General features: G+C 42.2%; 1 protein-coding gene across 1 annotated transcript in view; it reads left to right on the forward strand.

Annotated features, from left to right (window-relative positions):
• The window catches only part of CA3 (carbonic anhydrase 3), a 219717-nt gene that overhangs the window by 111393 nt on the left and 92238 nt on the right, over positions 1 to 16086 (forward strand). The window contains exon 4 of the mRNA XM_069220431.1: positions 4241 to 4333. Within this exon, the coding sequence (XP_069076532.1) occupies positions 4241 to 4333 (93 nt within the window). The remainder of the gene's footprint in view (positions 1 to 4240; positions 4334 to 16086) is intronic.

Raw genomic sequence — 16086 nt, forward strand, 5'->3', positions numbered from 1 at the left:
TGCATTTTAGTGTAATGTGTTGGGATCTAAACTACTTATCGCAAACAATACATTTCAAACACCTTGTCTGATTTTATTAGATGCAATATTGATAGCATTAAACACCTACACACTCAAAATCAGGCACTATGGGGCAAATTTAGAATTTGGACAATGCAGGACTTCCAGCCAAAAGGTGGAAGCTGTTACATCTTTCAAACTTGCTGTTCTTCTACTCTAAGTAGAGTCGGAGCAGCACCAGGTATCCAAAGGTGGAGCCTCCTCTGGCTCCACCGGTACAAATCTTTGTCTGATGGCCTGTCTGCCACTTGGCCATTGAACAAAATATAACAAGCATCCACCCCATTTAAATTGGTCATTCTGTCCTGCAATTTTCCTTTTCCGGACTGACAGGGAAAGCCTAGAGGTCTGGAATGCAGATCAAAAGAAGTGACTTCTGCTTGCTGAGTGAAAGCTCCCAGAGCATCAGGGTCGTTTCTATTTTTTGGCAGTTTGTTTTTGAAAAATAAAATACTTTGCTGAACTGGCACATTAAACATGGCACGTTCCGCACAACCTGGAAGGTATTTACCTGAGCTGGTAAGCCTCATTAGCCCATGGTGAAGTATTTACTTGGTGCGGGAAGTACTTCTATTATACATGTATGCTCCCGGGAATTACTCATTATTTGGAGATTCTGTATTCAGTGCATCATGTTTTACTTTTTATGGGCATTTTTCCTCAATGTATTTCACCAGATTTTTCCTGACGCAGTATCTCAGAGCCAAACTACAGGTGTCACAAGTATTCATTATCAGTCATAATTCTAATAACTGCACAAATTCTTGTTGTTGCATAGATTGAAATGTACCCTCACCCCATACTCAGACATTTAGGGCCTCATTTAGATGCTGGCGAAAGATCTGCCAGTCTGGCAGTGGATTAGAGGTGATGATCCCTCAGGTGAAGGACCATTTACCCTATCTAGAGAGCTCCGCCTATATTGCAGAAATCTCTTTGCTGTAAAGGTACTCATAGTGACAGTGTCAGTTTGGGAAACCTTTTTATATAGAAAAAATAAACTCACAAAGTGCACATTTGTTTCACTGAACATAAAATATATGGCCCGACATGCAGGGATTGTCCTCCCTCAGTGTGGGGGCCTTTCAGCATTTTCCTTGTCAGTGGCTGCCATACCTAACCATAGTTCCTACCAGTCACGGCTCACCAGAGTTAAAGGGGGAAGGGCAGCGCGTGGGAGGATGCGGGGGTATAATAATAAATTAAAATATATAAATATAGTGTTAGGATTGGTTGGGAGCACTCAGTCAGGGCGCTCCCTAGCAGACTGGGAGCCTGAGCCTGCTCTCTCCAGCCCGGCAACACAGTGCCGGGCTTGAGAGAGCCCTGTGCGCATGTGTGTTTGGCTGGCCCGAGATGGCCGGCCAAATGTAGATGCACACTGAGGGGAGTGCTCTGTGCACTCCCCTCACTGCTCGTCACCCCTATGGCCCGACCCTTTCACAACGAAAGGATAATAAACATAGGTTATTATCCTTTCACTGTAAAAGGTTTGCAGCTTCTGCTGCTGGCGAGGGGGCTACGCTCCTCTGCCATTGCGGAGGAGCCGCCACTGGTCCCTACCTAAATCTAACGCTTTCACTGACTTTAATCCTTATACTAAACATAACTATACCCCTTGCTCTAATTCTTACAAGTACCTTTGTACTTACCCTATTCAATGTAGTGATATTCTCAGTTGTGATATTTTTTGAATTATTATTCTCCATAATGGTAAATAGATGTAGTATATTCTTAATGTTAGGGTGAACTGCAAGGAAGATATGCTGCCCATTGGAGGGGCATCCAAAGGAGATGCAGGAATAAAATTTAAAAAAGTTGGCCAAATTACTGCGTTGGTTAGGCTTTCTCAATATCAACTGACTCACCAGAAACCTCATATATTGTTATGTAAGATTCTTTAACACACCAGCGTAGCATTAAAGATGCCTTTGCATTCAATAGTCCAAAAGAGATGCCAGTGGATAAGATTTCTAGCACTGCATGATCTTGTTGATATGACGGTGATAGTGCAGAGTGTGGTACATAAAAACTTTGTGAATGATGTGTGTTTTAGTTTAGTTGTGACTGCCTAGGTAGGATTGGTTGGCCCTATGGATTATATGCAACAGGATATTCTAAGGTAATGAGTATGGTTTTCTAGCGTTATTTCTCCACTGACGAATACAATCTAGCATGCCACAACATGTGAGAGAAACTCCCAAAGGTGCACTGCAATAGCACCAGCTTCACAAAGAAACTGGGGTTCCCTATCTTATTAATTTTGAAGCCTGGGATCAGAGGTAAACTGAAGACATGCACTATTCATAATATCCCATCTGACCTGTATTGCTTCTATGACATATTTGTTGTTAGCTGTGGTATGACAAAAAGTGATTCTGGCAATCAAGAGCATTAAGATTGCAAATTTAATTAGTACTTCACCATCATTGTTTTATACATATTTAATGCTTTTTTATCTCAAAACATCACTAGAGTACTCCAATTCCCAATTTTGTGAGCATATAATATTTCAGGCATGTTCCATTGAAACATCAACAATACAATGTGTCACAGCATTACTACATACACTATTGGTTCCCCCCATTCACCAATTCACTCTCTCTCTCCTAAAAACACAATCTCATACATTCACTCTACCACCATTCTCACCATGCCTAGCAACAACCAGCATACACCAGAGAGCAGAACGGAGATGGATCTTCATCTTCTAAACCGTTCTGGCGTTGTAGGCTGGAATCACACATTAAAATAGTTGATGCATTGTACCAATGTGACAAAATAATTCTGAATCCACCTTCTTCAGGACCAAGCTTTAATTAAAATCTACTACGGTCGACCAGCGGGTTCATCTGAGGATCAATGCATAGGAAATGTATTACTAATGGTCATGGCCACACATTATATTTGCAGGTTTCTTAAAAAAATATAAAATAAGTTGTTGTGTGAACCTACTGCACTTAAACATAACTTCCCTTTTGAGCAAAAAGAAAAGAAAGAGTAATCAAACATGAATAAAATAATAATAAGTAGTAAATACAATATGTCATTTTAATGGTCTCATTTGCCAGAATCAGTTTTTGTTATACTACACCAAAGTAAATCTGTAATAGAAGCAATACAGGTTAGGTGGGATATTATGTTCTGTGCATGTCAAGAGTACCAGTTTCACCTGATCTCTGAAAATGCTCTAGCATAAATGTCCGGCTTTACTTCTGATGTTCATCTCGAAAGACCATAAAGTGGAATATATTTAATGGACGTTTCAGACCAGAGTGGGGACTGAGGGATATCTATCATGCAGTGGCGGCTGCCGCCAATTTAAAGGGGTGGGGGGCAGGTGTTAGAGGAATAATAATAATTTGAAAAACATATCCGTCCCCCCCGTCCCGCTGCCAGCCACCTCAGTGCTCCTCTCCTCCTGGCAGTCACTCGGGGAACAAAGTACAGGCTCCAAATCCAGACACTGGTCTCATGCTATACAAAGCATGAAAGAAGCTCCGGGATTGACCTGAGTAGGCTGGCCTGACACTCGCTCAGGGACACAGGGAGCCTGTGCCATTTCTCCACCCAGCTCTGGGTTGGAGAAATGTTGGTGCACATGTCTGTTTGGCCGTCCTAAGATGGCCCGTGAAACCAACATGCACACTTACAGTGCCCACCACTCCTCCTCCATGCCATGGCACAGTCCCACCCCACCATAGGTTCCATGGCTCAGTCAGACAGTGATAAAATAATAATACAAATTGCTTTACTATAATTTTATTTTTCACTGACTGACTTTGAGCGGGGGGGGCGACGCTCCTCCGCTAATACGGAGGAGCCACAACTGCTATCATATCAGGAGTCTAGTAACTGTCCTTTAGGAACAGTATGATTGTATTCACTCACTTATGACCTGTAAACTGCAGAAACAATAACACACCATGGGGACCTCTGAATAAAAGTGTGAGCTGCTATTTGTAGACATTTTATGTTGTATAAAAACATGTCTTGACATCTATGGGTGCTCATTGTGTCTGCTAGAAGACAGATATTTCTAAGGATCCCCTTTTTATATAAAAAACAGACAATAAACGAACATCATAGTTTAACTTCTGGGATCACATATTTGTTTGCTGTGCTATAATTTGAGGACATAAGGTTGTCATGCTCTCTGACCCCTTTTAATTTTGTGCAGATACATCTGATTCACTGGAATACAAAATACAGTAGCTTTACAGAAGCACTCAAGAATCCAGACGGTGTTGCCATTGTAGCCATTTTTATGAAGGTAGGTGAAGTAAGGCAGCTTCTTTTCACACCACACAGACATTAACTGTTCTCATCTCTAAATCAAGTTCCCCATTATCTGCATTCAGCCACACTGTCCTTTAAACCCTGTGACTCCTTTCTGCACTAAGCCACAATCCTCTCTACATCTAGTGTCCCACTTTCTGTATTCATGCACACTGTGCTCTAAACCAAGTGCCTACCTTTCTGAATGCAGCTACACTTGTCCCAAACCAGTGCCTGCCTGTCTACATTCAGCCACATTCTTCTTTAACCCCAGAGTCCCTCTTTCTGTATTCAGTTTCACTTTTTTGTAAACCTAATGCTGCACTTTCTGCATTCAGCCCTCTAAGAACTCCGAGCTCCCTTTCTACAGTCATCTACTAACTTCATCATACTAAACCCAGTGCCCTCTTTTCTACATTCAGCCACACTCTTCTTTGGACCCAATATCATTGTCTCTCCATTCAGCCACTCCTTTTTCCAAGCCTGGTGCTTCGCTTTCTTCATTCAGATGCGCTCTTTACTGAACCTTTAGCTTTCTGTGAGCATTCAGTTAAATCTGCGTGAATTCTCCCTACATAAGTGACCTCACATTTCATTAATTCACTAAGACGCTGCTAATGTGTTAAGTGCCTTTTCTTTTTTCTTATATTTCTCTTCATATTGAAGGTGTGATTTTTCTTTTGCTTAAGCTGTCTGATGTTTCAGTAGGACTTAACGCCCCCCACGCTGAGTGGAGGTTGCCACCCTCTAGGGATGAGAGTCATTATGGAAGGCAGAGCAAGGAGTGAAACTTATGAGATGACACCTATGCGACTGCTGCGTCGTGCTCTGAACCCCACACAGATGGCATGAATATAAGTATTCTGTGTGTGAATGAAAGAACATGGTGGTGGTAATAGCTCGATAAAAGAGGGACATTCCCAGATTGTTGAATGCATCAGATAGTTGTAGACTCTGATGGCATGCAAAAACCTTAGAGGCTGGCAGCGATGCAGGCTTAGCTCTGTGAGAGTGACCACAGGACAGTCAATGGGCTGCACAATGAAAGTGGATGAGGAACTGGTGTTAGACTGATCAAGGGAGGATAGCCTGGAGAGGGGGGAGCTCTAGTGCTCTGGAATTGGGGATGATCCCTTACACACAGTCAGGACAGAGGCCTCTAAAGTAGTGGTGTCAGTTGCGAAGACCAGGAGAGAGCTTCAGGACCAGCAGCAGGGCACAGCTGAGAGGAGAACAATGAGCAAATGCCTAAAATGGGGAAGGGCTTTGCTCCTAAGAAATGAGAGACAGTTGTTGCATGGTTGGGCAACAAACAGCAGAAGAGCCAGAGAAAAGAACATACTGATGAAGTTGGTATCTCAGACAAGCATGGGATTAATGCTGAACATGAGTACGACATGGAATGGTGGGAGTTAAAGGACAGAAGTGGTATGGGCAGAAAAGGGGGGAGATCTTGAGGGGCAGGTTAGGGGATTGGCTGAACAGAGGAATTTTGGATGCAAATTCCATTTTAACCAGTTTCTGATGGTGTGCATTAGTCATAGGACAATTGTTTAAAGAAGTCAAGCTGAGGCAGGGAAGATGGCTTGTGTGCAGCCACTGTAGGGTGCAGATGGACATAAAGAAAGAGACAATGATGATTGGTGAGGGGGAGTTAAGAATGAGAGTACTCAGAAGCAAGGGAAAAGGATAGAATGCAGTGGTAAGGAAGCAAGCATGAGGAGAAGCATAAGCTTGGGGACGAGTAGCAGGAATACGACCATGACAAAGAGCTGGTACACACGAGTGATAAGAAGCTGCCCTACATAGGAATTGTGGCTCCATTGGGCAGCCACTTAAATGTGATCTTTGTTTCAGCACATATGTCCATAAAAGCACATAAAAACAGTTAAAATCAATAAATATAGTCTTTCAAAATATTAAAATTCAATAAGACCAATGAGTAAATATATTTTTATCACCCAATGAAGATAAAAAAATAAGATAAAACACTGGCTAAACACATTATGATAAAATAATTAAACACCAACTTGATTCCCTAAGAAAAACACTCATTCCTTACTTTAATCTTCAATTTAATCTCACCTGTATAGCTAAAACGACATTAACAGGGTTTTTGATGTGTAATCACGTGACCCTTGCCACTTCCTAAAGCACTCACGTGCCTAAATTCTGGCCCAGCTAAGTTAACCAATCAGGACAACTGATAAATTATGATAAAATCAGATAAAAACCTGAAGTTCCTGGTGAACCAGTTAAGTCTAAGAGTATCCCCGCTTCATAGGGACTCTTCTCACCTGACAGTTTCTCAATACATATTTCTCACTTTACGGTCGGGTGAATGCCTCGGGTGTAATTAATCGTGTTGACTCAAGACTAAAAACTTAGCTTGCTTGTACCAGGTACTAAGAAGGAAGCAGCTCACTGAGTACACAATGGGTTCTGCGGTGTTTGTTCTGAATAGGAGCATCGCCACTTGGTAATCCCCAACCCATAAAGATAGACAAATTGGCCAAAGCGAACAGAACCTTATTCCTCAATAGCCTGGACAAACAATGATCTGATTCACTGTCTCAGGAGCAGATTCACAAATAGGGCATGAGGCAGGTATGCATCCTTCGTGCCATATGCTGTGAAAAGTATTCAATGAGAGGCAGCCATATCTAAATTGCAAATAGAGGCTTTTGGCCAATGTGGGAGTTAAAGTGTCTAGAAAATACTCAAACATCGGCGATGATTTAACCCCAAGAAACTTTTCTGTTAAGTGACCTAAGTTGGCCCTGGGTTGTTGATGTAGCCCCAAAATGCCAACTTTACAGCCTGTTTATCCACCATGCGGATTCGATCGGAGTTCTCCCAGAGTGCATCAAGAGTCAGTCTCTTACACCAGGCATATATAAACCTCAGCCAGGGTACTTTTAGGGCACTGTCCAAGCTTATTAAATCACTTAAGCAATCTCTGTATGCAGTGAATTCAGGAGTAGACCAGATGCGAACCCAATAAAGAAGGGGTTTCAGCTGAGCATGATCAGACATCCCATTGATGCCTAGGTCATAACGCAAGGAATAAGCGGTGTACTGGCTGGAACAGCCACTAGAGCTTTAATAAAATGTTTTCGGACACTGCTAATCTATATGTGTTAGTATACCCCCAGATTTCAGCACTGTAAATAGCAGCATTCAGGGCCTTAGCACAGTAGGCCTCAAGGGCAGATGAGATTGATCGAGTAGAGGTCGGTCACGAAAACCGTAAAATTTAATTAGACATGTTCAGCAGAAACAGGGAACTCTTTAAGATTTGAGGATCCCACTTGAACTTGTTCGACAGGGTAATTCCTAAGTAGTCGAAACCAAACACCCTGTCGAGAATTTCGTTGCCCACCTTGACACACTTAGTTCTAGTGAAGCAATTGCCAAAAACCACATATTTTATTTTTGAGCAGTTTATCTCTAGACCTCTTTCTTCACAAAATGTCATAAACGTAGTCAACAGAATTTGAAGACCCATTGGTGATTTAGGGATTAACAAAGAACCATCTGCAAAGAGAAGAACTGGGACTTCTTCACCATTCTTGGAGGGTGTATCATTAAAACACTGCCAGAGGATCTGAGTTACATCGTTCATATAGAGGGAGAAGAGTGTGGGGATGAGCACACAACCTTGGCACACTCTGCGGCCAATTGGAATTCTGGACGTCAATTCCCATGTTCCCCCCAATGTACATGAGCATAGTTCTTGTGATGCAATCTAACCAGGATATCCATAAGTTTACTAGGGACGCCCATGTTCCTCAATACCCTCCACAAATTGTCACGAAGAATCAGGTCAAAAGCAACTCAAAGATCAACAAAAGCTACATATAACTTCTGCTGGCGCAAAAGAACCTGCTTCCAATATAGGACAGAAAACCTAAGTACCTGATCAATAGTAGTAATCTTTGCCCAAAATCCCGCCTGGAGGGGCGAAAGTAGTCCTCACTAGCTACCCACACAAGTAATTCGTCAAGCACTTGTCTCAAAATGTTTTTTGTTGAGATTATACAATAAGCTAATGGACTGTTAATTGGCAGGACAACTCGCAACCCTTTTTAAAAAAACTGGAATCATTTCAGCCCCTTTCGAGGTGTCAGGCATCTTACCCCACTGGCTATCTTACTTGACAAAGTATTTATACACAAGGCCCATAACCGGGGTTCCAGTTTATATAATTCCCCTGGGACACAATCCGGGCCAGGGGCTTTTAGGGGTTTCAAGCTATCTATTGCAGTAAGGGTGTACTACAAGCAAAAAGAAAGTGAAGCACGTGCACCAAGCACCGAGCTAATTTTACCAATATCCATCTCCTGTACCCCCTGCTAGGGATTTCTCATGATTACTACTCACAGAGTATAAAGTGCCAAAATGATCCTCCCACTACCTTGGTAGATGTAAGAACACCTGAGATTACCATGACGTCTAGTCACAGCTGCAACTAGTGACCAGAAGGTGCGATTATCTCTCACTTTAAGAGACTGTAACAATTCTTGCCATTTATCTTCATCTCATTTTTTCCTTGCCGCTTTAAGCGCCCTTTTATGTCTGGCACATTTGATATCTTCCCATTCACACTCCCTCACTGCTTTCTTTAGTAATAGTTTAGCACGCTTACAATCCTGGGTAAACCATTCGGGGGCTTTCCCGACCAAACTAGGTCTGCCCTGCCAGTCCCTATAAAAAACAGCTTTAACTTTATCGAAGAATATTGTTTGGGTACTTAACATGAGGTCAGGATCCACAGAAGTTCCTTCAAATTCCAACATGAATCGAACAAAGAGTTGATAAATCTCTGCATGCTGTTCCTCATCTGCTGCAACTCTAGGCCACTCAACTCTACGACAGTTGTAAGTCACAATAGGTTCCGGAAATGCTGCAAAATCCAAACAGGTTGTCCTGTAGAATTGTTTCCCCCCTGAAGAAGTAACCAAGGCATTATGATCGGTAACAGTCACCTTCATGTCACTAAGGTCCGGCCACAACCGGACATTCACCAACACATAATCAATTGCACTCTTCTACCAGCCTCTTTTTAATGCAAATGCTCTGTTGGAATGTGAACAGGTTCTTTCATTGCAGGTGAGCAATCCATGTGCAACCACCAACGAGGCTGCTTGCAGGCCTGCCTTATTGTATTGGCTCTGCGGGTTGCCTGACACATATGGGACACCCCAGTGCTCATCCTCTTGGTCGGTTACCAGATTGGGGGCAGATTTATGAAAAGTGGTGCTCCCCCTAGTGCAGCGCTACTTTTCTTGCGCCCCTTAGTGCCCCCCTAAATGGCACCATGTGTGTGCTGGATTTACCATGGCGGCAGTCAGGGGGGCTAGCGTCATATTTTTTTACACTAGTCTGGTGCTTTGCAGGATTAGCGTAAAACAATATGACACTAATTCTGCAAAGAACCCAGAGGCCCATTGTAACCAGTGGGAGCCTCTTTTTAATGCCTGCTCCTAGTAGGAGTTAGAAACTTCTGATAAAAATGGCACAAAGGAATCTCATAGATTCCTTTGTGCCGTTGTTATGCTCCCCCTAGCACCAGAAAGCCCCCCTTGCATAAATCATGCCTTGTGCAGGCATAATGTGGTGCAAGGGGTTACAAAGTGTCGCAATGCAAGCATTGCACCACTTTGTAAATATGGTGCAGAGTTTTTGCCCTTCCACCACCACATTATCATCATAAAAATGACACTAATGTGTCATTGGAATGGCGCTAGACCATCATAAATCTGGGCCTGAGTGTGCTACAAGGCTCAAATGAAGTATTGATATCAGCCACTATTACCTTGGAATCCTGTTTATAGCTCCCCACTAGATTGTGTAACATACTTAGGACTGGCGACTCGCACCTTGCTGATATAGAATAAGCATATACATTCAATAAAACTAATGACAAGCCCCTAGGAAACTTTAACTTCATACCCATTAGATTAGGCGAATCTATCAGGAGTGGTTCTTGTACACAAGCAATATTATTATTTACCAAGATCATAAGACACCTCATCGCCACCCTGTTCTCCTAGAAGGAGTTGTCTTTACACTATAAGTATTAAATCCGCTGACAAGAACCTTATTTACGGCCTAGGTTTCTTGGAACAAACAGACATCTTGCTTTCCATTAAAGGAGATCCAATCCTTATTATCCAACATTCCATGAAATTCAATGAAATTAAATTAAAATCTAATTTAGACGTAGCCGTTGCTGAAAAAGGGGCATTCATTCACTCTACATTTACTAGCAAGCTAATCTCATATGCAGGGGGAACGTCAAGTTCAAGTCCAAAGATCAATGGTTACTTCTATTACCTGGATGAGGCCTGAGAGGACATAGTCAATCCAACTGGTCTAAAGAAGCAAGAGCAGAAAATCGCTTGAGAGTAAGAATTTGGAAGTTAACATTACTTTCACCCCGTTCTTGTACAGTACTCTGCTGGGCAGGCTGTTTAACAGCGCCTGCACCCAATACTACTGGTAGGTAAAAATAGCCTAGGGAAAGGGCTCTAATGCCCCCCTTACCATGACAAGATTGCCTGAGCAGATGTAGTAGGGTTCGAACAAGGCTAGGTGCTTTAAAATTCACAATAATACAGTCGCCCTGTGACATTTTTCGAGAAGGGCCTACCCAATAGACCCTGCAAGTGGAAATGATTTCCCCAGTAAGATCATAAGTCCAGCCAGAATGTTCCTGCAACCAATAGGCAACTTTTTTTAAAAGTGAAGCGTGCGGCTCCTGCTTTGCTACAGGAAGATATGGAACTTTCTCAAGAACAATAATATATGGGGTGCATTCTGGTGGAATATGGGGTCTGACATCAGATTTTCCAGGCATAGTGGTTGTATTCCCTGAGTCCACCAAACGGCTTGCTGGAGCTACTTCCGGACCCCTCGTTGCAGAACCCAGTTAGTGGACCCATTATTAGCACTAAAAGTCCTGCTCTCCAATCTCAGTTGGGAATGCCCAGAGGGCCGATCGACAGTGCTGGTCAGACAAGCTGCCTGGGGCTCCATAACTGCCCTCTGCTCTGAATTCTTAGATCCAGGTAATTTCACAGAGGAAGATAATTCACAAGTTCTCACACCTCACAGTTCCAACCTTTTTAAGTTCTAGTTCCATTAGTACCAAGCGCTCAACCAGTGGTTTCAATTTTAAATCTAGGGCAGTATAAATCATATCTTTCAACTGGTCGATCGAGAGGCCGTGGTCAGACACAAGGGCTAACTCTCCCCCCTTTGATGACACCTTGTGCCTGGTGGACTGGGTAGTGCTAACCCTTTGGTGCTTGGGGGTTGGAGTCCCTCTCCACCCCCTCCTCGTAAGTAGCGTCCCATGCCGTGGGTGCAGTGCAGTAGTTTATGGCACTGCCGGGCACTCGGAAAGTGCTCAGCCTCTGCAAGGGCTACTGGGGGTTAGAGTTCCTCTCTACCCCATCCTCGTAATCAGCCACTTAATACTAACTATGGAAGAGAAAATATGGGTGAGTGAATTTGCGGGCATATTTAAGTTTCTCCATACGGAGACAAAATGAAAGGGGGGATCAATAGGAGATGAAGAGAGCTTTCTAGATGACTAATGGTGCCTACAAATATTGACCTGTGACCAGAAGCACTCACTATTTACACCAGTATATTTTGTGAAAAGAATCCAGAAAGCAGCATAGCCCTGGTCAAGTACCCAGGGCCAGATGTATGATTACATTTTCTGTTTGCAAACCATGCAACTCATTCAATGGATGGGTTTGTGGCAAAAATGTGTTTTTTAAATGTACTAAATTCATTTTGATTCAGTAACATGTTACTGAGTCACTAAATGGATTTAGGAAACCATTATGAATTGCTATTTGAACGGGGGGGTTTATAGGGCATCCCTTACAAATAGTGATTCTTTATGGCATGTATGAATGTTTTGTGACTGAAATCTGACTACTCACTACTCAAAGGTAGTAGTAACCCATTTGCAAATTGAAAGTAGTCCCAAATGTGCCCCTTCTCTTTTTTGAATGGTCAAAAAACATATTTCTGGATTAGGCAGTGCTTACATTTAAAAAATAGTTTTAAAAAACATTATTTTTACACCATCCTATATTCCTTTAGGGAAAGTGGGCTGCATTTACAAAAAAACAGAATCCTTTATGCAAAAGCAATGACTGACATAGTGGTCTGTTGACCCCAGTAGACTACCATCTCTTTGATGGTAGTTAATATTAGTAGGTTGCAATTTGTGACCTTCCTCATTATTATTCATGAGGTAGGTCGAATTGCAAACTACTGTGATTCTGTATTTTGTGAAGTGACCTATCAGTACATAGGTTGGTTTGCAAAAACCCATAGGATTCTCAAAACTTTGGTGTGCAATTCACAACCTCTTTTTGCGATCCTATCTTAGTACATTTAATGGTAGGTGTCAGACTGACAGCTCAGATGATAGTTGTAGGGCAGGCTTGGCTTCACTAGGATGAAGAGTTCAGAGCATCAAGGGGGGGGTTAAACCCTGGCAAGTCATGTAGAGATTGATTAAGATCTGTGGCTGTAGCTGATGGTGCATATTAGGCTGGGCTTGAAAGTACCAATGGTCCGTGGCTTACCACTTCTTTATACCCCCTTTCAGGGTACCCCACTCTGAAGGGTGGGGGAGGTCAATCAAAGAATGGAAACCTGGTTACATGCTGAAATGTTAACAAAGCAGCATGTTAAAGCATGTTTGGTGGACTTTCTAGAAGTGTTTTGAGGGGTGCAGTGAACCAGAAGCCAATAACAGGGCTTGCAAGTAGGAGGTATCTGATTTCAGTAAAGCCAGGGGAATTAGAGCGGTGATACATGTGGATAATATATACAAACTATCAGCACTATTTTGGCAATATAGAGTGCATTTATCAACTTTGAGGAATAGAATGTACATAATGAATGTCACCAAGCATTAGAAGGCTGGTGGAAGAGGTTGTACACTCAGAGAGGAGTGTATATGTGTATATATATATATATATATATATATATATATATATATATATATATATATATATATAGAGAGAGAGAGAGATAGATAGAGAGAGTGAGAGAGACAGAGGGAGCGAGAGATAGATGTATATATCCCAGAGTCTCCGCAGCCAGCAGCGCACACTCCAAAATGAACAGGGCAGCAAGGTAAATAATCACCCAGTGTTTATTGACAGTGCAGACCAGAAAACTCAACTAACCACACACCCTGATCAAGGCCTAATAGGTGGCCTAATTCTATAGATCATCATGGAATAGGTCCCTCAGGGCCCCGTCGGGTCCAGCGGCCTTTCTAATGATGGTTCTCTTGATTGCACATACAGTTTCCTTTATATCTAATGATGGAGTGAGAATAGACCCCGTAGCTCATAAGTGGGTGGAGTGCAAATGGCCTATATTTGTAATGAAAAAAACAAAGGTTTAGGATAAGTTATGCTAAGAAAACTTTATTCTTTCTATTCAAAGCCAACTTAAATTATACAAACATTAGTAATTCTAAACTTATAGTTGTAAATTACATTTCTAATTTTCGTACCACCTTCAATTTACTTGCAAATCGCACACTTAACTAAAACTTGTCACTCTATCATGCAGTGTTTTCTGTGAAATTATGTAATTTCAGATGTCATAAATGCATTCTTCAATGCTATAATTTCACATGCTCTGTCATGTAATATGCAAGGGTATAAAGAATGCATGGAGAAGGGGCGAGTTATAGTTAATGTAGTGTGCCGAGTGAGATGGCAAGTCTGTGAACGGAGGTGCGCGACGTGTAATAAATTGAAGATGGTGCGCCAATTAACATTTTAAGTTATAACTGTAAGTTTAGAATTTCTAAGGTTTGTATAATTTAAGGGGGGTTTGTATAGAAAGAATAAATAAAGATTTCCTAACTATAACTTATCCTTAACCTTTGGCTTTTTTATTGAATGTAAATGGATCACATTTGTTATTAAAAACATGTTTCAAATCGCAGTGTTGAGTGCATTTACTGGAGTACACCGTCATAAAGTATAGTGAAGGACAGTGTTGTATAGTTTAGTGTCATGAAGTATCGAGCTGTAGAGTCAAAAGCGTGGAGTGGCATTGTGCATAGTGGAGTAAAGTATTATACAGTTGAGTGGCGTGGTGGTCATATATTGAAGTGAAGTATTGTAGAGTTGAGTGGTATATTGTACATTGAAGTGGTGTGCTGTAAGGTACAGTTAAGTGTCATCCAATGGATTGTTGTCAACTGCAGTGCCGTGGAGTGTTGTGGAGTGTCATTGAGTACAGAGTCAAATAGTGGCATAGAGTAGTGAAAAGTGTTGTACAATTTAGTTGTGTAGAGTGTAGCACAGTTCACTGATGTGTTGTACAGTTCAGTGTTGTGGAGTGCAGTGGTGGAGTGGTGGAGAGTATCATACAGTGTAGTGTCGTACAGTAGAGTGTAATAGAGTGGTGTGTCATACAGTAGACAGTGGTACAGTGTCATACAGTGTAGGAGAGTGTCATAGAATGGAATGCTGTGTCATATAGTGGAGATGCAGGTTGTAGAGAGGAGTGGAGTGGCGTGTGCTAGAGTGTTATACAGTGCAGTGCAGTGTTGTGGAATGGATGAGCATAGAGTGGAGTAAAGTGTCATATAGTGGCGTAGAGTGTAGAAGAGTCTTGAAGAGTGGAATGCCTAGAGTATAGTAGGGTGTCGTACAGAGGACCAGCATAAAGTAGAGTGTCAAACAGTGGCATAGAGTGGGCTGTGAAGTGGAGTACAGTGGAGTGGAATGCATTTGAGTTACATAGAAGAAAGAGGAAGAAGAAATGTAGACTTATATAGCGCAGTTTATTGCCCGTGAGGGTCTCAAGGCGCTGTCAGTGGGCATGGGGAGATTAAGTGATTTGCCCAGAATCACAGGATGTTGATAGAGTGGAGTAAACTGTACGTTGATAGAGTGGAATGAACTGCAATACAGTGGAGTGTTATGTTGTACAGCAGAGTGGTGTGGAGTGGAGTAGCGTGACCTATAATTTCAAACAGTGTAGTAAAGTGTCAAAGAGTGTCATAGAGTGGAGCGCAGTGTTCTACAGCGGAGTGGAGAGGTGTGTCATAGACTGGTGAAAAGTGTCATATAGTAGAGTATAGTGGAATGGCACAGAGTAGAGTAGAGTGTTGTGGTGTGAAGAACAGTGTCATAGAGTGTAGTGGTATCAAGTGTTGCAGAGTTGAGCAGCATAGAGTCATGTAGAGTGGAGAGGTGTACAGCCAAGTAGTGAAGTACAGTGGAGTAGAATTGAGTAGTGTGTCATAGAGTAAAATGGAGTAATATTGGGTGGAGTGGCATAGAGGTAGTTGTGCAGTGTGCCTTAGAGTAGAGTACAGTTTGGTTTCATACACTGGCATAGAGTGGAGTAGAGTGCTGTATAGTTAAGTGTAGGGGCATAGAGTGATAGAGTGTAGTACTGTTGCATAGAGTGTAGTAGAGTGCAGTAGAGTGCATTTTATTAGAGTAGAGTTGTGCTGTTGAGTGGACCAGCATACATTGGAGTGTCGTGCAGTGGCATAGAGTGAGGTAAACTGTTGTACTGTTGTAGAGTTGAGTGGAATGGCATAGCGTAAAGTACAATACCTTGGAGTGGAGTACAGTGTAGTGGATTAGTATAGAGTGGAGTAAAGTGTTATAGAGTGGAGTAATGTGCTGTTTAGTGGTGTTGTATTTTGCATCAGAGAATGTGTGAATCTGTCAC

The sequence above is a fragment of the Pleurodeles waltl genome, chromosome 2_2 (genome assembly GCF_031143425.1).
Source record: "Pleurodeles waltl isolate 20211129_DDA chromosome 2_2, aPleWal1.hap1.20221129, whole genome shotgun sequence".
Lineage (NCBI taxonomy): Eukaryota > Metazoa > Chordata > Amphibia > Caudata > Salamandridae > Pleurodeles > Pleurodeles waltl.